Here is a 27,964-nt window from a genome sequence, read left to right as displayed (position 1 = left end):
GCATCAGGAGAAGGTAGCTGTGATGTGTTCTAGATGTAGTCATATTCCACAGATGACAGGAAGACGGGCATCAGGAGAAGGTAGCTGTGATGTGTTCTAGTTATAGTCGTATTCCACAGATGACAGGAAGACGGGCATCAGGAGAAGGTAGCTGTGATGTGTTCTAGTTATAGTCGTATTCCACAGATGACAGATGATCAGGAGGATGTGGTGGCCTGATATGTTCTATCTGTAGTCACACCTTATAGAGATGACAGGCATCAGGAAGAGTAGAAAGATAGGATTTGTCAGTGTTGCACATGCTGAAAAAATATATGATTTATCATCATTGAGATCATTGCAATAAAAACAACTGGATCAGGTAATCTGTAACCATGATTATGAAATTCAAGGTTTATATGGTTTCAAAAGGCTTTTCATTGATGAGCTTTTAAAACAACCCACCAGAAACTTGAAGAAGGGAAACTTGGTGAAGGAAATTTAATCTCAACATTTGTGTTATTGTATTGAACAAACTTTGATATATTACTCTGCAAACAAAAACCACACAGATGAGTTTAGATGTATATTTTATATATCATATAAATAATCAACAGATGGTAATCGATTGTTCAAAATTGACATACATTATTGTCATTGACCCAGGTTCACATAGAACAGTAGGTTTTCAAGGTGAAGGTCATCTGTTCTCAGTATTTTGTATGGCCACCATTCAAGTCCAAAACTGACTGGTATCCCATAAATGTTTCATTGGGTGGATGTTGTGATTCCTGAAAAAGTATGTTGTCAGTCTTGCTGCGTGAGGTCTTATTTGAAAATGACGTTCGGTTGTTACATAATTGGAAGCATGTGTGGCTGAAGAATCTCATCCATGTAACATTGTGCCTTTAAATTCCCCAGAACTTGCACTAGGTCCGTTCTACCAGTGTAGGAGATGGCTGCCCACATCATTACACTACCATCACCAAATCTGTCCTCTCCCTGTATGCAGTTTCATGCATAACGTTACCCATGATACCAGTAAACACGACGTCTGCACGGCAAGGCATAAAACGTGACTTAATTGCAGTTGTAGCCATACTCTGTGACCTTGACACCATTGACGTACCAGCCGACGATGTAGGTCCATCAAATCTAGATGTGTAGCGTGAATACCTTCAGCACTTAAACGGTTCCACACTGTCTGGGCTGATATCCAGCTCAGTCCTGGTATTGGGCTTCAGTCGTGGCATGTTTTCGCCATTCACTTGCATTAAGATTGTGGTGGCATGAAAAACCAACGTTTTTATAGCCAAGTAAGAGATGTTGCACGTGCATGTCATGTTGGTGTGTTTCGGTGCCAGGCTCTCACATGGTTTTGTTTTTGTGATTTTTCAATTTTTTCACCAAATGTCTGCAGTACCTCATGCTTTCCAAACAAATCAATCCCAATCCATGCAGGAATGACCAATTCATTTTTTGTATTAATTTTGTTTTCATGTCGGCAACAGTCGGCGAGATATTTACGATTTTAATACCTTTGCGTTTCTTTTTTTGCTGAGTATATATATATATCGAAAATGAAATTGTATATATCTAAGAGGGGCATGTCAACATGATTCTTACCTGAACACTGTCCTGTTCCAAACTGTGTGTCATAGCCCGGTTTACACAGACAAGCTCCAGCATCACATTGAGAGTGCTCCGGCCGACACTGGAAGTCCTCTGTGCACCATGCAGACAAACCAACTTCTAAGGAGAAACAAGAGCAAGGTGTGAACAAGTACACGTGATGGCACATTGTTGGTTTTCCTCCCACAATAAGTAGAAACTGGGTGATAATGCATAAAGCCGCGTTAAACCCAACTCGCTAACTGAGAAAGACTTACACCCAGAATCGCCGATTAAAGAGAGTTTCCCTGCAAGTCACATGAGGCTAAAATCGTTTATGGATTATTACAGGGACATATATAGTAAAACATATTAGAAATGATTAAAATCTGGTTGTCTACAAGAGTGAATTACACCAGGTGTAGCATGTTACGTCAAGACAGGTGGGGAGGGAGACGCACTGATCATACAAACTGTATCGTTAGCGTAGAAATAGTGTCCGCAGCGGCATCGATTGTTCTCACAGAAAGAGTTGTATGGAAGACAGTGTTCATCTTGAAGACAATGTCCACCCACTCGGCTCACTGTGTATGAAATAAAGCTGTTAGTGGCTACATGTGTTTGTATTTCACCTTATGTTGCATCATTGTTTCCATTTTAATTGTTGTTTTTATATGAGTTTACGATAATTACATTATCTTTACTTCTGTGTATGGCTTTGAGTAATGTGTTTTGGTATCCTAAGTATGGTATCTCATTTCTGTGATACACTAACAATATTCACATATGTACTGCTGATGATCTCTAATCACAAATATGTTTTAAGTTCACTTGGACAATTATCGACAACGATGGTGAATGAGTTAAAGGGGCACTGATCTAACGCAATTCCCCGGACTGGTTGTTGCCTTTGTTATTGTTTTTTTCCCCGTGAGTACCCGGATGATACGCAACGCAACTGAGCGTGACCAGAGACTGGGCTACCGTCTGCAAGGACAGCTAAATAAACTTGGAGGCTGGAGGCAATATTTGTTTTACGCATTTTTGCATAAACACTGATTGGTTAACTGTGATCTATAAAGATTTCGACAAAGGGCGCATGTTAATTAATTTCTTCAGCCTAAACAAACAGACAAAAAGAACAGCGGAGCTCATCGGATGTCGTCATTTGGAAATACCCCAGATGGTTATAGTTTATACTAAAAAAGTATCCATGCAGTGAAAGCATTTTCGGATTTCGGCTTGCGTCGATAATACGATTACTACTCCCTTGTTGTCATCCACGTTTTCTCGTATAACCCTACACTTGTGTATTTGTCGTCATTCACTTGATGCTCAGTTATTGAATTTATTACAGGTACAATTAGTGGTAGCACCACTTAGATTACCTGACAAAGGTTCCCATTTGGCATTTATTGTGTCTGGGGTAATTATTCAATCTAAATCCAGGTTTGAAGTGAGGTGAAATGTGTGTTATGTAATATGCACGTGGCAGCCCAGCAAGAGATGAATGATCAGTTGATTAACTTTTTTTTGTAAATCAACGGATCGTTCCTAGTCATCAAAGGATTAACAGAAAATACGTTGATTGATTAATCACTGTTATCTTGCACAGTGGATATGTCAAGAGTGAGTGTTTGCATGTCTAGGTTTACTAAACCAAAGGGAATACACTCATATCATGGCGTGAAGTGCCGATGTAAAAACAACATACTTTGTTCAAAGGGTTAACTGATAATACGTTGATTGATTGATCATTGTTATCTATCACTCAATGGATTTTTTAGGAACCGTGGACGTAATGAAAATAGTTGTCACGTGGGCTTTCTCAGCCGACCATTGAGACTTGACACCTATGTAAAACACCTGAAACAATCCAAGTAATCAGTTGAGAAACGAACACGGGTTATAATATCCCGAAACGATATATATCTTTTAAAATATTTGATTGTTACTGAGACACGTGACATCGAATGTTTGTTTGTACAGCTGCAGACGAGTGGGATATTGTTCCTTTGTGTGGATATTCACGGATACATTCCTCGAACAAGGAAGCTGCCTAAAATTTATACCCATAAATTTGGTAGGTTGTAATTGTGATATTTGCATGTTGTTTTCCTTCATTTGAACCGATTCGTTCTTGTTTCTCTACGTCTTGGTTGGGAAATTCTTCAATGCGCGATAGACGTTGTTTTCACAGGTCTTTTCCTTTGTAAGCGTGTATATATTACCGTCAATTTGTAAAATGTGATTCTCTCAGGCAATTTATAAAATGTGTAAATATTTCAGTCATTTTGACTAAAAAATCTGTCCAGATTGATTAAGACGATCAAAAGGGCCTACAAACATCACAACAGATTATTATGTAGGATTAGAAGCCAAACAACATAGAAATGTACTTTTCAACGTAACATTTTCAGTCTCTTGGTGATGACATTAAACATCAAAATGTTTGGAATTCGTTATCATAATAATACAGATGGAAATGTTTTTCAGTCACTTTTTAAAATAACTGAATATTTAGACGTTTAATAAATTTGTTACACATTTGACAGTAAAACAATATACACACTATAAAAAAAACCAATGCTCAGGTAAAATATTTACTTTGTTGCAAGTCAAAATAGTGTAAACGAAAATCGCAAAATTACCAAGCAAGTGACTTATCAAAACTTAGTCACCATTACCGATGCTACCCACAAAGATACCTACATTTCCTTATTATCTCGAAAACTGTATTTCATTTTGTTGATCAATGTGACCATACGCCCTTATTACTACCCATAACAGTGACTAATGCGCTTACGAATGGCGCAGCAGAGGTCGCGAACTAGTCTAGATTTCTGCTATACATCCGGGTACTCACTGGGAAAAAACAATAACAAAGGCAACAACCAGTCCCGGGGAATTGCGTTAGATCAGTGCCCCTGTACAGTTTAACTGTTCTGTGTCGATAGTAAATCGAAAACGTTCGTGGTCTCCAAGATATTGCGTTTTGTTATGAGATTTTAGAATACGTGTATGAAGTATATCATCTCTTTGAAGACGTAACAAGAAGTTACAGTCAGATAACTGCATCTGTTTTCGAGAATTTGACAGAAGTGGAGAAACCCTCCATAATAAAGCATGTTACCAAAGGAAATAAATGGAAATATGATACGCAGGCTTGATGATTGCTCCCTTCAAATACAACTGTTAAGAAATAAGCTGCCGAATTTAGGCGAGGCAGAAGATGACACTTGGTCTGGTCGTCCTAAAGATATCACGTATTGATATATAAATGGAGGCTATCCAGCGCATGGTTATTGCTGACCGACGAGTTACAATGCATCGTTTCGCTGGACCTGATGAGATCCGTCCAGTCCATCCTGACACTCCACATGAGCAAGATGGCGGAAAGGGGAGTATCCAGAAATTGCTATACCAAATCAGAAGTTCACATGACTGAACACAGCCGGTGTCACGAAATATATTCGCCCCCAGAATAAAATCTCCCCCCGGCGAATTTATACCGGTACAGTTCCGCCCCTCTCGAAATAAACTCTCCCCCACCCTACGAAATAAAATCTCCCCCCAGAATATTTCCTCCCCCGGTCGTTTTATAAATACTTGCCATGCAGTTCAATAGTTGATATTATTTTGGGTTAGGTAATGTTGTAATCTATTTTTAGCCATTGATTCCATTACTTTGCATAAGTTTGAAGTTAGGGATATTGGTCTATATGAGTTAGCTTGATTAGCTGGTTTATTAGGTTTAGGGATTTGTATGACTAGGGCCTGTTTCCAGGGAGTAGAAACCTGTCCGTTTAGGTAGCTGAGATTGTATAGTTTGAGTAGTGCCTGGAGTAGTTTTAGCGGGAGATTTTTAATTATTTGGTAAGAAGTTAGGTTTAATCCTGGGGCTGTGCCCTTTTTCCTGTTTTGGATTACGTAGAGGAGCTCCTCCTTTATTTCTAGATTGTTATTGTTTGGTTCTTTTGTGGGTTTGTTTTTTTGTTTTAAGTTTATCTTGGAATTTTTGGCTGAAGTTGGTGTTACTGCTAACGGCCGAAAAGTGGTTGGCGAGATTATTTGCTTTTTGGGCGGGGTTGGTTGAGTTGTTAATGTTAGGGTTTTTTTATGTCGTTTTAAGCCTCTAACGGCGTGGATTTTGCGCCAGACCATTCTGGCATCTGTACGGTTATTTATACCTTCGCAGAATATTTTCCAGTCTCTACTTTTGGCTAGTTGGACTAGTTTTTGAACCTGGTGGTTTAGTTCGTGGGCTATGTTTAGATGTTTGTAGTCGCGTTTTGCTTTATTGAAGGCTGATTTACGTTTTCGTCTAGTCTGTTCTATTTCCTCATTCCACCATGGTACCGTGGGTTTGCCTAGCCTGTCTTAGGTGTTTTGAAGGGGATAGAGGTTTTGGCTGCGTTTATTATATAGTCTGTTAGGTTTCTACAATAGGTTTCTGGATCATTATTTTCTATTTCGTTTAAGTTAGCTTCGTTGCAGATATCTTGGAATTGGTCCCAGTTAGCTTTATTGCAATGGAATTTTGGTTCTTGGTTTTCTGTTTGGATTGGTACGTTTGTATTTCCTATGGTTATGTTTATGGGGAAGTGGTCACTACCTAGCGGGACGTCGTGCACTTCCCATTGAGTACTTTGAGCTAGATCTGCGGTGCATATGGTTAGGTCGATAGCCGACATTTTTTGGTTTATCTTATCGTACCTCGTGGGTTGGTTGTTATTTAGGAGTACCAGGTCGTTTGTTTCTATCCATTCGGAAATTAATTTGCCATGATTATCTATTTTATCATCTATGCTCCATGTAGGATGGTGAGCGTTAAAGTCTCCTAGGAATATAGTAGATTTATCGCTTATTTTGAATAGTTGGTTTAGATCCTCAGGTTGGACTTTTTGTTCCGCCCAGTGGTATATATTTATGATGTTTATTTTTCGGTTATATAATGTGATTTTAATGCCGTTGGTTTCTAGGTTTGGCGTGTCTATTTTTATTTCTTCGTAATTTATATCTTCCCTGATAAATATGATTAGTCCTCCTGCGGCTCTTCTTGTTTTGGGGTCACGATATGGCTGAAATATTGCCGATGTGACGTAAAGCTTTAACTCACTCACTCTTGTTTTTGGTTTAGCTCTGTCAGTTCTAACTGAGTTGTAGTTAGGTAGTGTGAATTTGGATTTTTTTGAGAATTTGGTTTCCTGGATACAAGCAATGTGAGGGCCTTTATTTAGTTTAAATTTAGTTTTTAGTTCATGGCCGTGGGAGGTGAGTCCGTTGGCGTTCCACTGAAAAATATTTAGTCCTTCCATTATTGGGTTCGGGTGATTGGTGATTTAGTTTTTATTTTATTCGGTGACTTCTTTTAGATGGAGGTAAAAGAGGAAGAAGGGAAGATGGGTTAATTTTAGATTGAAAGCTACTTTGTGGAAGGATTTCATGCTAGCTTATGGTGAGTTTTGACTATGCATGTATACTAGGAGTAAGGTGAGGTTATTTAGGTTTTGGGTGTTAGCTGGTTGGGGAGTTTTGCGGTTTAGTTTTTTCTTCCTTTTTGGGGCTGAGAGGGAAGTTTGGTTTGTTTTAGTTGGAGTAGTGTCTATTGTTCTCTCAGTAGTGGAGAAAATCTTCGTCATCGGTTAGATTAGGTTTAGCTGTTTGAGTTTCCATAGGGGAGGCATGTGATGTGGAGGGTTGTGTAGGTATTTGCGGGATGGGTGTAGCTGTGGATTTCTTAGTGTTTGTGTTTTGTTGTTGTGCTTGCTTGTGGGAGAGTGTTGTTGCCATGTGGGCTGTAGGGTGCTTGGATGAGGGTCGTGTTGTGGCGGTCGTTTTGTGGTTTGTTTTGCATGCGGGGGTTGATGTTTTGGCTATGTTGAGATGTGGGAGGGTTCGTGGTTGGTTGAGTGGCTGCTTGTGTGTGTGAGGTGGGTGCGGTTTTTCGGTAGGGGGCCCAGACAGAGCTGTCGGTTATGGGTGTGGTGTTTGTTTGTGGGATGGTGTTTGGGTGTGGTGTAGGGAGGAGTGGTTTTGATGCGGGTGTAGCAAATTTTCTTGTTTGGATTTTGGCCGTGTCTATGTTTATGTGTTTGTTGGCCTGCTGAGTGAGTGTGTGTCTGTGTGGGCATTGGTTTGAAAGTGAAGTGTGTTGGATGGATTTGCAGTGGATGCACCAGGGTGTGCATGTGCCTGGGCAGTCTGTTTGTGCGCATTTTTTACATTTAGTTTTAGGGTATGTGCATTGGGAGGCAGTGTGATTGTATTTGAGGCACTAAACCCAGATCAAAGCGGTTTCACTCCTGGCCGCTCAACCCTAGATAACCTCGCCCGACTAGAGCAAGATATTAAGAGAGGTCAACTAAATAAACAATATACCACAGGCATCTTCTTAGACTTCTCTAAAGCTTTCGACATGGTATTGCACGACGGGCTAATACAAAAACTTTAAAAAATAGGACTCAAAGGTCAGATAATAAACTACATCCAGGACTTCCTAAACAATCGTAAAATAACCGTGGGTATAGACCAAACACTATCGGACCAATGTCCCCTAGAAAATGGCACTCCCCAGGGCAGTATCCTCAGCCCCACCCTCTTCAATATAATGATAAACGATCTATTCGATGGCCTATCCCCTAAACTAAACACATCAAAATTCGCGGATGATCCGCACTAAAAGCATTAAAAGCATTAAAATGGCCCAAAATTTACTCCAAAAATCTCTAAATAAAATACAACAATGGGCTGAAAAATTCGGCTTCTCCCTTAACTCAGAAAACAACAACAGGAATAGTATTCAAACTCCCCAGTAAGAGCCAGTTAGGCATCTTAGGGTGTTTAGGTCTTTACTGCATTAAGTTGTTAGGTTTTGGATGTGAGCATCCCAGGTGAGATGTTCATCGAAAATAAGTCCTAAGAATTTGGTTTGTTTTTGAAATTTGATTGTTTGGTTGTTTAGCTGGCTTCTGATAGAGACGATGTTTAGTTTATATGCTAGTCGTTAGGTATAAAGATTGTTTAGTAACTTTAGAAGTTCTAGGACAGTTATTAACACGTGTCATGTCAGCCCTATGGCATTCGCGATTGTCCACTTCCAGAAAACATCCTGTGTTGGTTTAACATGAATTAGTAAAGGTTAATTAGGGATGTCCAACACGTTAATTAATGTCAAAACACTGTCATTTCCTGCCCAGGATATCACACACCTACACGCTAAGGTCGGTGAGAAACATTCTCATCAAAGAAAACACACAGTCTAGCTACAAATCCTGTGATGTATTAAAGGTTGAAGAATTTTGAACTGAACAGTCCGAAAGTTTATATCTAAAATTTTGGAATTGGATACAGTGATAAAGTCTTATATCAATATGTAGACTCATAAATATTGGTTATATGTTTTAACGGAGATATGATGTTTTCTTATGAAATATCGTGTATTAGTGTAATTTGCATGCTTTACCCTTCATTGTACCGTTCTAAACCATGTGAATGTTGTAATATCAATCAATCGGGTGGGAAAACAGCCCAATCCTCGCTCTATCATGGGGGGAATGTCAATCATTTTGCAAGTTTAAATGACCCCTGATACTTGTTGAATACTTTAAGACACTTTATGGAGTCAAAATCGATGCTGATTATTCATAAACTTAATGCTTCGTACTATAGGCCTGTGGCCTCTTCAGTGCTGAATAAAGATTGAAAATACATCAGTCAATCAAAGATGAAGGTAACTTTATACATCAGAGTTCTTGAGAATAAGTTCATGTTTTGTTCTTAGACTTACATTTCAACCATCGATTGTGTTCACATGTAGACTCAAACTGGTATATTAAAAAAATGTATACAGACAACAAAAACTGTATTAGAAACTTTCCCTTTCGTTTTTCATAATCATACTTTTTTTAAGTTGTATATAACGTATGAATCCCTTCTCAGATTCACCACCAGCCCGATTGTAACAATTACATGATCACTTTGCTTTGTCGATGCCGGTTGATGTTGTTCAATACAGGCTGATAGTGGGTGTTTTTGAATCTATTCTACATGCTAATCATTTCGGGAAGATGATACACATTTCTCTATATTTTGGGTTACTTTGCTTATATAATTTCCGATTATCATTCTTAGTTTTACTTTTTCTCTTATGCTGCGGTGATATCCATCCGAATCCATGACCTTTGCATAGTCCAGATTTAAAGATTATATATCTAAACGTACGCAGTCTTAAAGACAAAGTAGATTTTATCAGTGCTGAATTAGATAGTTATGATGTTGTATGAACCTTCTTTAGAGAGAGGGCCAAACTGTATGAACGTCGGAGCTTGCGACGACGTTCATACAATGTTTGGCCCTCACTCTAGGAAGGTACACACTCCAATGAACTCACACAAAGTGAAAGTCAATTCTTATAAAAAAAAATATCACAATTTCTTACCTCAAAGGATGTAGGCCAAGATTTAAACACAATTTTATTTGGTACGTGTGACTTCATATTTACACTGACAGCCATGCAACAACCAGCGATATCGCGGAGTAAAATAGTTCCTTAAAACGAGAGGTGACATGGGCGTATGGATGCACAACTTGCTCTTCAGAAACATCTTACGCAGCACATGTGTTCAAATCATATCCTCATTAGACGAGAAAGGTCTGTAAAGAACTATCTCAGTAAGTCAGTCACAATGACAGCGCGTCGTAATACATTTACATCAAGTACAAGACGTCAAAATGGCCGACACGATAAACGTGACGGGAGAGATTTCCGAAGTTGTTAATGAACCTTTGGCGGTTACATGTGTTAGTCATCATTGATCAACTTGCCGATCATTGAAAGGTGAATAAAGATGCGTCAAACAGACACTAAAGTAAATTCATAGATTGCTGGAGACGGTCAATGTCAGCCTAGGCACGGATCGAGTCGATACTACGATAGTTTAGATGTGCATTTCTTCGTTTGTTCATTAGGATGGGCCGTAGCGAGGATATTCGTGAACAATCATGCAGTCACGCTGTCTGACATTTCTCAATGTATACTGAAACGCTGAGACCAAGAATAAAGGTTCTAAATGATCATACACCGATCTCTCGTCCAATGGAAAAGCCGTATATCATGTAAACTTCATATTAAAAAATTATATCACAATGTGGACATGTATGGACTTTGTGTGCATCTAGCATTCAAAAGGATTTATTTTCTAATTGGATGTCTTAAATTGTCTGGTTGAGATGATGGTTGAAAATGATGATGTAAATCATATGCCAGAAAGGTCGTAAAGGAAAGCTCATGACCGTCACTCGTGATGGACTCAAGTCTGTTGATGCTAAAGACAAGTTCGTTTGAAACTACACAATGACAATTTCAGAGCTGCAACCGACCGTCTTACTGACATGTTGGCAGAATACTATCTCAAGCCATCTTGCTGCACAAGAACTGCCGATCATCTTACATGAGCAAGGAAAATTGAGTTAAAATATCTTGCATGCACATCAAATGTCCAACTCCGGAGCAACATATCAAAGATCAATTGGAAGTTGTGAATCTTCTGCCAACAGGAGAGTGAAAAGGATGCACTCGTACAAGAAATGAAAGTTAGCTCAAGAATGTTGCAAGCAGCCATGTATAATCATCTCCTTAGAGTTTGACTATCACGTGTAAACGATCTAACAGACGGAATATATCACCTTAGTTTCTTTCTCAAGGTCGAACGTAGGACCAACAAAGTGACACAAGCTTCACATAGAATTCTTGCTTTTAATGCAATGGCTATGTCATGAGCTTGAACAATATGCAGTGAAATGTGATATCTTGGACCTTGTAGATGTGTGGGGAAAGGTATTGCACCATAGCCAAAGAAGCTCAGATAGACATTTCAGCTCCCATTTTTTTAGTCAGATGAACACTTTCAAAGACAAATTAACATGCCATCTCGCTGGCATATATGAAGTACTAGTACTGCATTATCAACCTCAAAATTAACCTCGTACAGTATTGGTTCCTACCAAATTTCGCTACGTTCCAGTAATATGGTAAAAGAAACTACACATGAAGATTAAACTTACATTCCATCATTTAAACATCAGAATGAGGACATGTTCTTAACCATGGTTCTTGTGGCATTGAAGATACGTGGCGACAGCCTCAACATGTTTCTCAACTTGTTATTAGTGGACAGTGCCTGTGGGAGGACGAGATTCTGAATGACGATAAGAATGAAGTTATGCAGCAACATAGAATCAACAGCATTGTTAAAGATCTTGTGTACACAGCCCATGGAGACAAGTATCTGGCTCCAAAACACGTAGGAATGGCCAGCACTCTTCACCAAGCTACTCGTTACAAAGAACTGATGGACATGTTCCACTTTGCAGGTCATGTCATGAGCTATCGTGAGGTTATCAAACTCGATACTGCTTTGACAAAGAACACTTTACATACGATGAATAATGATGGTGCTGTCGTTCCTGCTAATCTAGTGAAGGGGTGCTTTGTACACTTCACAACGTCAACATCAACGAAAACACACTTGATGGAAAAGGAACATTCCACGCCACTCGGGTGGCTGCATGGCAGCCTGGTCCACCTGAAAGTAATCTTCTCAGTTCAATTGACTTTACCAAGGAAGAGACATTGCACATTCCCGAAGCAATTGCTGCACCTAGCAGAGGAGGGATGGAATGTCAACCCTATCGTGGTCGCTGAGTGAATGTCCCTCAGCAAAGACGGCACACACCACTGACATGGCATTCATCATATCCTGACAATCTCATAAACCAATGCCTTCATGGACATTGTACAACCACAAAAGCTAGCGAGATCAGTCCAGAGCAGACATCTGTAGGTTACTTACCAATCATACAAGCTCCTGCTTCACACCTGGACACGCTTAACACCATAGTCAGACGAGTGCTCTGTGTAGTACACTTATTAGGGCAGCAGCATGTGGTGTTAACACTGGATGAGGGTCTGTATCCGAAGCTTATGGAACTGATGTGGTTAGTCAAAGAGTACAAGGATGTGTTAATACCTTGCCTTGGCGGGCTTCATATCGCCATGAACTTTCTTTGTGCTATAGGGCGACATATGAGTGTATTGTGTGAGCTGATAGGATGTGATATCTTGAGAACCAATGCTGCACAACAAGTAATGACAGGAAAGGGTTTTTGCACGCTCCCCCAGGACACATGAACTTACCTTTCAGGCTCTTCTCCCACAACTCTGTGCATATCTGGATAGGGCTGATACTAGCCTAAAAGAAGAACTATCGGATGTTCTTTTATTCGGGTTTTGAGGGGCCTAGATGTTTCTCCTATTTAAGCTTGTCTACAATTGCATGGAATGTGGTACACTGCTCCTGATGGTCTAGCTTGTGGCTGGATGGTGGTTTCCCTGTGGCTTTAATTGTGTTCTGAATGGTATGACTTGAAAACTACATCAATGTTGGCCTGTTTCTTTAAGAGTCTCTGGACTTTGTGGCTAACTGTTCCAAAGTTGGGGAGGCTGATCACAAAGGGTGCAGACTGTTGACGTGGGGATTTCTGAGATTTCTTGGTGATCAAAACCCGAATAAAAGAACATCAAAGCTCAGTCTCCAAAGATGACTCTAAATCAGCTCTATCAGACCACATCCGTGACAACCCAAGCCACAGCATTCAGTGGGAGAGAGTCACAACCCTCGCCACCAACCTCAAAGACTTCAAGATCAGGAAACTACAAGAAGCTATCAACATCGAAAGACTCCAGCCGTCAATCAACCGTGAACAAGGATATTACATACCCCTGGCGTACCATCAACTCATCAAAGACCCCAATCAGCCATAATCCCGTTGTTTATATTATTTGCTTCATCCTTTATTTATATCACTGACTTCACCGATGATTGTCATCACTACCCTTGCACACCGATGCTGCCCGATACCATATCATGCGTGCACATTATCAAGCAAGTATCTGGAAGCAAGCATGTGGAGCACGAGGGGATGTCTCAGCAAACATTGTAGCTGCAGGAAACTACGCCTTCCATGCATTGAAGCATGCAAGTGCAGGAAATGATTGGTGACAACTGTCGGAACACCAAAGACGATGACGGCGGCAGCGACGAATAAGTACGTGCTTATTTATCAGAGTACAAAGTCCAGTGTGGTACATCAGTTTGTTGGTCTTCAGTCAATAAATTAACAAGAACCATCTGTCATAAATTGTGTGTGAATTACACGTACTAAATAATAACAGTTGCCTTTCCTGGATATGTATGCGGCTTGTCAGATTCAATTACCACAACATTACATATACTGAGGGAAAGAAATAAGAGAACGCCACTTCATCGGTGTCTTCCTTAATTTAGAGAAAAAAGGAAAACTTGTACTTGCACGTGTTCCCTTGTTCGTTGCCCTCGGTATATATAACATTGCCATTTATATGTTGTTGCCAGTTGTAGAGAGTTACATATACATATCAATAAGAAAGCAGGCGGCCGCACAATCGCACAATAATATCAAGATACACTGACGTCTATCTAGAAATATGACACAAAAATGCAAACCTTTCAAAGAATAACTTACATGATTGTCGTTATGTTCACCTGCCATTTATGGCTCTTAAAACTCAAATTCAAGCATGGCATACACTTGATTGGATTCGGCATATACAAACAGATATGAAAGGAATCTCGTATATAAATTCACACGATTTGCTTCCACCTCTTTAAATTTACACATTTCTGCAGATACTCCCTAGTCATTATGCGCGGAGACGCTAGAAAGCGCTTACAGCATGCGTTTCGTTAATTAGGAAATATTCGGAGGTACTCGCTGGCGCATCGGCACCCAACGACTTATTGAACGCACCCCAGGGTCCATTGGATGTACATTTTGGAGGTACCAAGATGAAGACTTCTTTCAGGCAGGGATAAAAAACAACCGAGTCGCTGGATAAAGTGCACTGAGGTCAAAGATGATGTGGAACATTAATGTGGAAACAAATTTGATTCTGAACTAATTTCTGTATGTGGTCCCGAAATTTTCCATTTACCTTCGTATGTTATTTATGAAACTTCTAAAAGAAATGGATTTTCAGTTTCTGGTAAGTTGGTATTATTTGGAGCATGCCTCCTTAAGGTGGACAACTTACATCGAACTTTTGGTCATTGCATATAACTGGCAGGTTTCATACTGCGGTAATTTTTATATGTTTATGACAGATTTAAGATTTGCAGAGTTACGAACGTTATGTTTACTTGGCATGAACAGCAGACGCCAGTAATACGTGAAATCCCAGGAATTGTATCTCAAAAAGATGCTTACAGAAACCATTTTAAATGACATTGCCATGGCAGCCGTATTAAAACTGTTGCGTTTTTACCATTACTAGGACATTGTCTACATGTCATTATCAAACTACACATGAAGTATATGTTTATGTATATTACAAATATTACGTTTTTAGAGTATTTTGGCATCCTTATATCTCATATGAAATAAGTATGTGGTATGGGGATTAACATGTATCTTGATCATTACCTAGCTGTGGGACCCGTGAAGATCAGCGTAGAGAATAGGTTTTTAGCTACCCATCCTTGTTGCAAGAGGCGACTAACGGAACCGGGTAGTCAGACTCGCTGACTTGATTGATGCATGTCATCGTATCCCAATTGCGTAGTTCGATTCTTATGATGTAAGTCACTGGAATGTCTGGTCCAGACTCGATTATTTACAAACGGCTGTCATATATTTGGAATATTGTTGAGTGCGGCGTTAAACATGAAAACCAGACCTAGCTGTGGCCTTTCACATACAGCAGCCTTAATTCCTTCGAATACATAGCCTCCATGACGCCATAGCCATGTGGATAAAGGTTTATAGGAATCCCTGGAGAGCCAAAGGCCGGACAAAGAGGGAAATCCATTCCCAACACGGTTCACAAACACTCTACTTACGTGGAAAGTAGAATAGTGTATCCAATACGTATTAGTTAATATTACTTATCTCTGAAAACTTTTAAGAAATATTGCATTGAGAATATCAATCGAACTGAAGCTAAATTTGCTTGGGGAATATGTTCCATGTATTTATGTATGTGGTATTCCAAATTAGACTTTTTGCTGTGTTTTATTATATTTGACGATTGACAAGTAGTTTTGGCGCCTTTCATAGCTAGAAAATGCGGAAAAAATAAGTGAATGGAGCAACTGGTTCTCTCCAGAAATGTGTTGGCGACCAGGGCCAGACGTCGGCACAGAGAAAGTGGGTCATTACCTTGCTATGTTCTGTGTAGTGTTGTGTTGTTGGCGACCAGGGCCAGACGTCGGCACAGAGAAAGTGGGTCATTACCTTGCTATGTTCTGTGTAGTGTTGTGTTGTTGGCGACCAGGGCCAGACGTCGGCACAGAGAAAGTGGGTCATTACCTTGCTATGTTCTGTGTAGTGTTGTGTTGTTGGCGACCAGGGCCAGACGTCGGCACAGAGAAAGTGGGTCATTACCTTGCTATGTTCTGTGTAGTGTTGTGTTGTTGGCGACCAGGGCCAGACGTCGGCACAGAGAAAGTGGGTCATTACCTTGCTATGTTCTGTGTAGTGTTGTGTTGTTGGGGCAGGCTGTCCTGCAGCCGAATGCGCAAGACAACGGGACGAATTACCTAATCGATAGTCAGATTCCCATCGAAAACGACCTGATCTGATGTGACGTCACCACACCATGGCGCTACCTTCACCGTACGGCTCGACCTCCTGAACTCAACGTTCCCCTCGAGCTTCTGCACGGTGCACAATGTGGATGTTTGCGTGTTTGTTTGGAGTGTAGTTCTGAAATCACTATATTTATCCCATAATTATAGTGGTCATATGTCAATACTAAGTTTGTATTTTTCCCAGTATTTTATCTTACAACTAGCGAAAACTAAATATATTGCTGTAGATAATGTTAGTCAGTTGCTGTCCACGTAACATCTTTTAATATCAGATAGGTAGGAATATAAAGGATATTACTGGGTTGGTGCACTCCGTAACAAACGAATAATTGTAATTAATACACCAGGCATCTGACAGATTACTCCTTCAATATTTGGAAACACATTCTACAGAAGGCCAAATACACGGAGTCCAGTGGCAGATGCTTTACACTGCCACAAATAAAGACTTCCTCTCTGTTTTAAGGTAAGATGACGTTATGTTCACGTTAAACAGCTTACCTGAAACTATATCGTATCCTATGTACGCCACTATATTTTTACCATGGTTTGATATCCTTAACAAGTACTCATATTTCATTTAGTCTACCGCAAAGCAACATGGATGCGAATTTTATGTGTGTCGTTATATAGGTATTATAAGTTCACTTGTACATCAATTGGTGATATGCCAAACGATAGATGAAGCCGTACATCACACAGCACGAGTAACAGAACAAAGTGGTTATTACCTGCGGGTAATCTCACGTAAATACCGACTCATGCGAATATTGGTTATGCTATGTTTATCATTTGGTTAAGCATTTACGTTATTGAAATTACACAGTATGTAATGTACATTTGTATGTAAATACATAAGTAACGCTAGAATGCCGTGAATACAGTTCCTGTCTGAAGTGCCTTTGCTAGAATAACATAAAATACTTCCCGGTCCATTACTATACACAATTCACACTTTGTAATTGTATTACCGTATTTATCAAAACAATCATGTTCAGAATCGTTCAAACCAGTCGCTACTACCGTAGTTATCCAAATAGCAACATTATTATTATCTATTCAAATCTACCACCAGTGATACACGTTCTACCGCACTGCCATCTTAACGGTGTATTATGGAATATACTATTTACTAAACACATATGACATATAGAAACTTGAATTATGTAACTATTATCGCTCTGTTGTCAATGTACACACCATGAAATCTTGAATAGGTATATTCATGTATGATAGCTAATATTATATTTAATTGTTTAAATCATTTACCCTATCTACCTTGTACAGTTAATTTTGTGTGATATGTAATTTGACTCTGCCACGAATAAAGACTCCAAGGGACTCAGCAGCCTTCTCTCTGTTTTAAGGTGATAGCCCAGTAATCAGCTCTACCAATGTAATTCCCCCACTATCTTGGTCATTGTGACGTAGCAAACGGCCCCAAAACAAACTACGTCGGGAGCATGATACTCACACACGAGGTTTTTAAATGTGAACAGCACACAGTGATTGTTCAGCTATCAGGTGCTCATAAACAAACCACTTGTTTAACCGTAACTAACGCTTAGGCAATGCCACGGCTTGCTGAAACTCAACATCTACGAGCCGTGTGTATCCTGCACAGCAATGGCGCAAGCGAAGTTGTCAGACATTTTAATGTTCATCGAAACACAATATCACCTCTTTGCAGACGTTATCTACAGCAGGTCAACACTCGGTATTCCGTTGGTGCATTTACGGAATCAATATCAAACTACCATGTTTTCAGCTCGGACAATTCCTGGGTTGAGACCAATTAGTGGCAGAACCGTACGCAACCGGTTGAGAGGTGGGGGGTAACATCCGACCCCGACGTCCAGCGATGTGTTCAATTGTGCTTCCATGTAAAAGTCAGGCACGCCTAGCTTGGTGTAGACAACACATGAGGTTCAGAAGACAAGACTGGGACAGCATACTGTTCACAGATGAGACAGTTCTGGGCAGCTCTGATAGTTTGGCAAGGATCTCCAGGCGGCCAGGAGAACGTTTTTGCGACACTTCCGTTACTCAACGTTGTCAGTTTAGGGATGGAAGTATTATGGTATGGGCTGGCATCGCGACTCATGGGAGACCACCAACTCGTCAATGTTAATTTGGCAATTTGAATGGCGTACACTACCGGGATGACATCGCCAGTGATCATGTTCTACCCTTTGTACAAATACAGGGACGTAACGTCACGTTGCAGCAGAAAAATGCTCGATCCACAGGTTGCACGTGTTGTAAAAGATTTTTGAGGCAGCAGAACATTGCTGTACTGCCATTGCCGGCTGTTTCTCCAGACCTCTACCCCTTAGAATATGTCTGGGATGAGATGGAACGACTCCTATGACATGACCAGAACCAGGCGTAACGCTACCTCAGTTTGGAAATCTTTGCTTGACATTTGGAACAACATCCCCCAACCTGTTTTCAACCATCTGGTGTCTTCAATGCGCCGCCGCTGTCTCGCATGTATCAACGCAAATGGTAGTCACACCCGACTTTGACATTGTTAATTGAGTTGTTACACCACTCCTCTTGTGGTGTGGTCTCCTGTTACCAAGTACGGGTATTGTCAATGAATGTGTTATGATAAAACATTGATCAGACAAATGATCAAATGTTATGCTGTTATTTACCCAGTTGCTTTTTCCGTTAGTATATACACATTTTCAATTTTACATGTTTATGATGATGAGGATTATATGTATGTTTATTTTATTCCAAATCCAAATTGACATGCCAATAGAATATGTTTAATATCGGTTTAGTACTTTTTTAATTAATTTAATACTTTTTATGATGGAAAAGTATGATACTTGTTTATGGTAATAATGAAAGGGTACACAGCCATACATAAACATGATCCAAAAGTAATCACAGCTAGATCTCCTGCATCCTTACGTCATCAATATATGTTGTTTTTTTAATTACTCACTACTTCTGCACACGGCCCCGAACTTGTACCTGGCCCCTTCACAGCGGCACACCTTGGCTGCTCCACCCTGACTGCGGGCACTGCAAACCATGTTGCCTTCTCCTTGCACGCAGTAAGAAACGTCAGTGCATGCTTTCCCGTGGCCAGTCTTTAGATCTGCATCGACAGTTACACAGAGTTGTTGCTCTAGTATGTGTAAACTAACGCAATGTTGTGTTTTGTAACACCTACAGGGTCAATGGCGCTCCTAACCCCCAGAATGTGGTTTGTAACAGATACAGGGTCACAGGCTGTCCTTACCCTCAGAATGTGCTTTGTAACACCTATAGATTCACAGGCTGTCCTTACCCCCAGAATGTGTTTTGTAATACCTGCAGGGTCACAGGCTGCCCTTGCCTCCAGAATGTATTTTGTAACACCTATAGAGTCACAGGCTGTCCTTACCCTTAGAATGTGTTTTGTAACACCTATAGAGTCACGGGCTGTCCTTACCCCCTGAATGTGTTTGTAACACCTGCAGAGTCAGAGACTGTCCTTACCCGAGAATGTGTTTTGTAACAGATACAGAGTCTCGGTCTGTCCTTACAACCAGAATGTGTTTGTAACACCTATAGAGTCACAGGCTGGCCTTACCCTCAGAATATGTTTTGTAACACCTATAGAGTGACAGACTGTCTTTACCTCCAGAATGTATTTTGTACAGATACAGCGTCACAGGCTGTCCTTACCTCCAGAATGTGTTTTATAACACCTGCAGGGTCACAGACTGTCCTTGCCTCCAGAATGTATTTTGTAACAGATACAGAGCCACAGGCTGTCCTAACCATCAGAATGTGTTTTGTAACACCTATAGAGTCACAGGCTGTCCTTACCTCCAGAATGTGTTTCTAACACCTGCAGAGTCAGAGACTGTCCTTACCCGAGAATGTGTTTTGTAACAGATACAGAGTCTCGGTCTGTCCTTACAACCAGAATGTGTTTGTAACACCTATAGAGTCACAGGCTGGCCTTACCCTCAGAATATGTTTTGTAACACCTATAGAGTGACAGACTGTCTTTACCTCCAGAATGTATTTTGTACAGATACAGCGTCACAGGCTGTCCTTACCTCCAGAATGTGTTTTATAACACCTGCAGGGTCACAGACTGTCCTTGCCTCCAGAATGTATTTTGTAACAGATACAGAGCCACAGGCTGTCCTAACCATCAGAATGTGTTTTGTAACACCTATAGAGTCACAGGCTGTCCTTACCTCCAGAATGTGTTTCTAACACCTGCAGAGTCAGAGACTGTCCTTACCCGAGAATGTGTTTTGTAACAGATACAGAGTCTCGGTCTGTCCTTACAACCAGAACGTGTTTGTAACACCTATAGAGTCACAGACTGTCCTTACACCCAGAATGTGTTTTGTAACACCTATAGAGTCACAGGCTGTCCTTACCCTCAGAATGTGTTTTGTAACACCTATAGAGTCACAGGCTGTCCTTACCCTCAGAATGTGTTTTGTAACGCCTATAGAGTCACAGGCTGTCCTGGCCTCCAGAATGTATTTTGTAACGGATACAGAGTCACAGACTGTGCTTACCCCAGATTGTGTTTTGTAACAGATACAGAGTCTCAGGCTTGCCTTACACCCAGAATGTGTTTGTAACACCTGCAGTGCCACAGGCTGTCTTATCCCCAGAATGTGTTTTGTAACAGATACAGAGTCTCAGGCTGTCCTCACACCCAGAATGTGTTTGTAACACCTGCAGTGTAACGTGCTGTCCTTATCTCCAGAATGTATTTTGTACAGATACAGCGTCACAGGCTGTCCTTACCCCTAGAATATGTTTTGTAACACCTGCAGGGTCACAAACTGTCCTTGCCTCCAGAATATATTTTGTAACGGATACAGGGTCACAGGCTGTCCTTAAACCCAGAATGTGTTCTTAACGGATACAGAGTCTCAGGCTGTACTTACCCCCAGACTGTGTTTGTAACACCCGCAGAGTCACAGACTGTCCTTACCCCAGAATGTGTTTTGTAACAGGTACAGGGTCACAGGCTGTCCTTACACCCAGAATGTGTTTTGTAACAGATACAGAGTCACAGGCTGTCCTTATTTCCAGAATGTATTTTGTACAGCTACAGCGTCACAGACTGTCCTTACCCCTAGAATATGTTTTGTAACACCTGCAGGGTCAGAGGCTGTCCTAACCCCCAGAATGTGTTTTGTAATACCTGCAGAGTCACATGCTGTACTTACCCCCAGACTGTGTTTGTAACACCCGCAGAGTCACAGACCGTCCTTACCCCAGAATGTGTTTTGTAACAGATACAGGGTCACAGGCTGTCCTTACATCCAGAATGTGTTTTGTAACGGATATAGAGTCACAGGCTGTCCTTACCCTCAGAATGTGTTTTGTAATACCTGCAGAGTCACATGCTGAACTTACCCCCAGACTGTGTTTGTAACACCCTCAGGGTCACAGACCGTCCTTACACCAAGAATGTGTTTTGTAACAGATACAGGGTCACAGGCTGTCCTTACATCCAGAATGTGTTTTGTAACGGATATAGAGTCACAGGCTGTCCTTACCCTCAGAATGTGTTTTGTAATACCTGCAGAGTCACATGCTGAACTTACCCCCAGACTGTGTTTGTAACACCCGCAGGGTCACAGACCGTCCTTACACCAAGAATGTGTTTTGTAACAGATACAGGGTCACAGGCTGTCCTTACATCCAGAATGTGTTTTGTAACGGATATAGAGTCACAGGCTGTCCTTACCCTCAGAATGTGTTTTGTAATACCTGCAGAGTCACATGCTGAACTTACCCCCAGACTGTGTTTGTAACACCCGCAGGGTCACAGACCATCCTTACACCAAGAATGTGTTTTGTAACAGATACAGGGTCACAGGCTGTCCTTACACCAATAATGTGTTTGTAACACCCGCAGGGTCACAGACTGTCCTTACCCCAGAATGTGTTTTGTAACAGATACAGGGTCACAGGCTGTCCTTACACAAAGAATATGTTTTGTAACAGATACAGAGTCACAGGCTGTCCTTGCCTCCAGAATGTGTTTTGTAACAGATACAGGGTCACAGGCTGACCTAACCCCCAGACTGTGTTTTGTAATACCTGCAAAGTCACAGACTGTCCTTACCCCAGACTGTGTTTTGTAACACAAGCAGAGTCACAGGCTGTCCTAACCCCCATACTGTGTTTTGTAATACCTGCAGAGTCACATGCCGTCCCTACCCCCAGACTTATTTTGTAACACCTATAGAGTCACATGCTGTCCTTACCCCCAGAATGTGTTTTGTACAGATACAGCGTCACAGGCCATCCGCACCTTCAGAATGTGGTTTGTAACACCTGCAGTCACAGGCTGTCCTTATCCCAAGAATGTGTTTTGTAACAGATACAGAGGCTCAGGCTGTCCTTACACCCAGACTGTGTTTGTAACACCCGCAGAGTCACAGACTGTCCTTACCTCCGAAAGTGTTTTGAACAGATACAGCGCCACAGGCTGTCCTAACCCCCAGAATGTGTTTTGTAACACCTGCAGTCATAGGCTGTCCTTATCCCCAGAATGTGTTTGTAACACCTGCAGAGTCAGAGACTGTCATAACTCCGGAATGTGTTTTGTAACAGATACAGAGTATCAGGCTTGCCTTACACCCAGAATGTGTTTGTAACACCTGCAGTGCCACAGGCTGTCTTATCCCCAGAATGTGTTTTGTAACAGATACAGAGTCACAGGCTTTTCTTACCTTCAGAATGTGTTTGTCACACCTATAGAGTCACAGAATGTCCTTACCACCAGAATGTATTTTGTACAGATACAGAGTCACAGACTGTGCTTACCCCAGAATGTGTTTCGTAACAGATACAGAGTATCAGGCTTGCCTTACACCCAGAATGTGTTTGTAACACCTGCAGTGCCACAGGCTGTCTTATCCCCAAAATGTGTTTTGTAACAGATACAGAGTCTCAGGCTATCCTTATAGCCAGAATGTGTTTGTAACACCTGCAGTGTAACGTGCTATCCTTATTTCAGGAATGTATTTTGTACAGATACAGCGTCACAGGCTGTCCTTACCCCTAGAATGTGTTTTGTAATACCTGCAGGGTCACAAACTGTCCTCGCTCAAGAATATATTTTGTAACGGATACACAGTCACAGGCTGTCCTAACCCCCAGAATGTGTTTTGTAATACCTGCAGAGTCACATGCTGTACTTACCCCCAGACTGTGTTTGTAACACCCGCAGAGTCACAGACCGTCCTTACCCCAGAATGTGTTTTGTAACAGATACAGGGTCACAGTCTGTCCTTACACCCAGAATGTGTTTTGTAACGGATATAGAGTCACAGGCTGTCCTTACCCCCAGACTGTGTTTGTAACACCCGCAGAGTCACAGACTGTCCTTACCCCAGAATGTGTTTTGTAACAGATACAGGGTCACAGGCTGTCCTTACACCTAGAATGTGTTTTGTAATACCTGCAAAGTCACAGACTGTCCTTACCCAAGACTGTGTTTTGTAACACCCGCAGAATCACAGGCTGTCCTAACCCCCAGACTGTGTTTAGTAACACCTATAGAGTCACATGCTGAACTTACCCCCAGACTGTGTTTGTAACACCCGCAGAGTCACAGACTGTCCTTACCCCAGAATGTGTTTTGTAACAGATACAGAGAGGCTGTCCTTGCCCCCAGAATGTGTTTTGTAACAGATACAGGGTCACAGGCTGTCCTTGCCTCCAGAATGTGTTTTGTAACAGATACAGGGTCACAGGCTGTCCTAACCCCCAGACTTTGTTTTGTAATACCCGCAGAGTCACAGGCTGTCCTAACCCCCAGACTGTGTTTAGTAACACCTATAGAGTCACATGCTGTCCTTACCTCCAGAATGTGTTTTGTACAGATACAGCGTCACAGGCCATCCGCACCCTCAGAATGTGTTTTGTAACACCTGCAGTCACAGGCTGTCCTTATCCCAAGAATGTGGTTTGTAACAGATATAGAGTCACAGGTTGTCCTTACACCCAGACTGTGTTTGTAACACCTGAAGAGTCACAGGCTGTCCTTACCCCCGAATGTGTTTACTAATACCTGCAGAGTCACGGACTGTCCTTACCTCCAGAATGTGTTTTGTAACAGATACAGAGTCACATGCTGTCCTTGCTCTCAGAATGTGTTTTGTAATACCTGCAGAGTCACAGGTTGTCCTTACCTCCAGAACGTGTTTTGTAATACCTGCCGATCCCTATCGTGTGTTGTGTAATACCAGCTGAGTCACAGGCTGTCCTTACCCCCAGAATGTGTTTTGTAACACCTGCAGATCCCCATCGTGTGTTGTGAAATACCGTCAGAGTCACAGGATGTCCTTACCCCCAGAATGTGGTTTGTAATACCTGCAGATCCCCATTGTGTGTTGTGTAATACCTGCAGAGTCACAGGATGTCCTTGCCCCAGAATGTGTTTTGTGACTGCAGAGTCACAGGCTGTCATTACCCCGTCACTGGCTTGCTATATCATTACGATGTGTGTTTTCATATTCGTTTGGCAGAAGCAATAAATTTCAAGTTTAAACTCATGTTAAGGGTTTAACGACATACATTGATCATTGTAATGTCATTGTGTCGTTGCTTGAGGTATCCCTTTAATGTTGAAAGAATGCAGCAAGAAAGCTATCACTGGCGACATAATGGCGGCCTATGATAAATACGCGTAGTGATTAAATTAATGTGTTTTCTGGAATCGTTTGCAAAAAAACTCACGGCTGTCGGATCCTGCGTTACAGAAATCCCGACTGCAGCAGATTCTGTTTCCAAGGCAACGTTCACTCCTTGTGCATCCTTTTTGAACGGTGACGCCCCTTGTCTCTGACGTCACACTGTAGCATCTGTCCTGTTTACGTTAAACACGTTAAACATTAATCAAAATTGTGCTGTACATATTGGATGAAGTTGACATCCTACATCCTATGTGATCTTTAGTTGCAATTATTCCTACCTCATCAGCTAGGCATGTTTGTTCGGTGCTGTTCGCCAAACAGTTCAGGTTGGTCGACACAGGGTCCACCCATGACGTCAAGGGACAAGTGTAGCATTTGAGACAGTCTGAAACAAACACGTACATGTAGTTGGTTGGTGGTTTCCAGCCCAGGGGTAATGGAAACATCGATTTTTCATACCCGATGACAAACTAAATTATAATAGTCCCCGAATAGTCTCCAGGTTGTCCTGAGGCCTCCCTCTTTCGAATACCTACACCAGTCGGTAAATGCTAAATTCAAAATAGTATACTGAACAAAATTAAAAACTTCACAATCCTAAAATTTTAACATTTTGACCAGTTATAATTGTGGGCCCTTATTGTGTATTGAAACAGTAATGGCCACGTATTGTCTTCAGATAACACCCGTTTTTGTGCAGTTGAATCGATCAAAATCATGTGCACAGCATTATAGTGGCAAAAGTGGTTTTTCACGTGCAACTGGTCACGTGGCCATAATACCGCACGTGTTTTCAGCCATACTTGTTAGCAGTCATTAACCAAAAAAAGAAAAACACAAGAAAACAAAAGTCTTTACGGCCATTTGTCATGCCACGCCTTTCAAATGTGGAACGTGAACGTGCCATCGGCATGTTGCAGACGGGAACGTCCGTAGCTGAAGTCGCAAGGACGATGGGTTGTAGTCGACGGACTGTTTATGATTTACAGACGCGTCTACAGCAAACGGGTACCACCGCTGATCGCCCTCGGCCAGGTCGACCACGTGTGACGTCACATGCAGAGGATCGTCAGATTGTCTTACGTCACCTCCGTAACCGATTTTTGACGGCTACATCAACCAGAAATGAACTGTTTAGGGGTAGACTGAGTGTGCAAACTGTTCGAAACCGTCTGAGAACTGCTCACCTTCAAGCACGACGGCCATACTGCGGGCCGATTATGACTCAATTACACAGACGTCAACGTCAATTGTGGGCACAGCGACACTTACGATGGACTCAGAGGAATTGGAATCAAGTCGTCTTCAGTGATGAATCCCGATTTAATCTTCGATTTGCTGATGGTAGGGCGAGGGTGTGGAGGCGCCGTCATGAACGTTACGCCCAGTGTTGTGTACAGGAAGTTGACAGATTTCGAGGCGGAAGTGTCATGGTGTGGGGTGCTTTCTGTGGCAATGCGCGTTCCAGGCTTCTTGTCATCCGTGGCAACCTCAACGCTGCTGCTTACCGCGACCAGGTACTGGCACCAGAACTTCTGCCTTTTATGGCAGCACATGGACCCGGTTTGATCTTCCAACACGACAATGCCAGACCCCACACAGCAATTTTGACAAGAAATTTCCTTCAGAATGCGGGAGTCAACGTCATGGACTGGCCGTCAAGGTCTCCCGACCTCAATCCCATCGAACACGTCTGGGATGCTCTTGGCAGAAGTCTGCGCACTCTCCAGAACCAACCACATAATTTGCAAGATCTTGGCACCATTTTGCAGCAACAATGGCGTCGTCTTCCCAATCATGTGTTCACAAGCATCACAAGGTCCATGCGGAGGCGTTGTGTGGCAGTTGTCAACGCACAAGGTGGCCATACACGCTACTGAACTTGTGTGCCATCAGATTCTCGTGCTTGGGACTTATGATTTAAACTGTTGATGTTATTACCGAATACCGTAGGTGCTTGGAACAAATTATGGTTACCACCGTTAATTAAAATCCTTCTTTGGACATTAATGATTAAAAATTACCTTCTCTGATACATTTGTCCGTTGTATATCATATATGGGATTACTTTTAAAAATGTGAAGTTTTTAATTTGACTCGGTATACATATACAAAAAGAATATGCTGGCCGTAAGATAAAAAGCGACATTTATGGATTGGGTGGTAACCGCATCTCGATGCTGCTCCCTATAAACGATTTTGATTTTGACTTGTCGCTACACAGATGTTTTATTTTTTAAATATACCATCATGCACGGAACAATGTCCCAGTCTAAGTGCCGGAATCGGCGCACTCAGCAATATTCCAGATATGTGACGGTGGTCTGTAATCGAGTCTGGACCAGACAATCCAGTAATTGACATCATGAGCACCGATCCACGCAATTGGGATACGATGGCATGCATCAACCAAGTCAGCGAGCCTGGCCACCCGATCTCGTTTGTCACCTCTTTCCTCAAGCATAGTCACCTTTTACGGCAAGTATGGGTTGCTTGAGACCTAATCCCCTCCCCGATCTTCACGGGTGGAGATATTATATAATAATAATGCCAGCATTTAGCAGTATGTAGCACATTTGGATTGTTATTGTATATGGAAGATGTCTGCCATTTTAAATCAGTGTGGTGACATCAAACAAACAGGTGTCAAGCGTAACGTGCCATTATTGGTGTTAAAGATACTGCCATGCCTAGCAAAGTGATTTGTGACTGTTAAACAGATACTCACAACAGTGCCGATACAGGAGAGTACACAGAGCGTATACAAGGAACCTAGCGACCGATGTCAGTGCTGCCATGCTTCTGGATGTAGGGGTGTGCGGCTGTGGTGGGTTTCGGGCCGTCTCGGTCATCTGCATCTGTACCGGGCATGTCGCTGCGCGTTGTCCAAGTAATTAACTTATTATCAGTTCAGACGCATTCTTTAATTACCTGTCACCATATATTGACCATGCACGTTTTAATTTGTAACGGTCATTTTATTTGCATGGGGCGTGA

General features: G+C 41.7%; 1 protein-coding gene across 2 annotated transcripts; it reads right to left on the bottom strand.

Moving 5' to 3' along the window:
* Nucleotides 1-16: 16 nt before the first annotated feature.
* LOC124148434 lies at nt 17-27,796 on the bottom strand. 2 transcript variants are annotated; one of them, XM_046519525.2, is made up of 7 exons: nt 27,696-27,796; nt 25,246-25,352; nt 25,011-25,140; nt 19,237-19,392; nt 2,052-2,174; nt 1,606-1,731; nt 17-302 (listed from the first exon to the last, which is right to left on the bottom strand). In XM_046519525.2, the coding sequence occupies exons 1-7, from the start codon at nt 27,763-27,765 to the stop codon at nt 226-228; spliced, it is 789 nt and encodes a 262-aa protein (XP_046375481.1). In that variant the 5' UTR covers nt 27,766-27,796; the 3' UTR covers nt 17-225. The 2 variants fall into 2 exon arrangements, with proteins under 2 accessions (XP_046375481.1, XP_048254790.1); XM_048398833.1 differs by lacking the exon at nt 2,052-2,174.
* Between the last annotated feature and the right edge of the window lie 168 nt (nt 27,797-27,964).

The sequence above is a fragment of the Haliotis rufescens genome, unplaced genomic scaffold (assembly GCF_023055435.1).
Source record: "Haliotis rufescens isolate VD_foot unplaced genomic scaffold, xgHalRufe1.0.p SCAF_19, whole genome shotgun sequence".
Classification (NCBI taxonomy): Eukaryota; Metazoa; Mollusca; class Gastropoda; order Lepetellida; family Haliotidae; genus Haliotis; species Haliotis rufescens.
The sequence above is the reverse complement of the archived record's forward strand: the minus strand, read 5'-3'. Positions and strand labels throughout refer to the sequence as shown.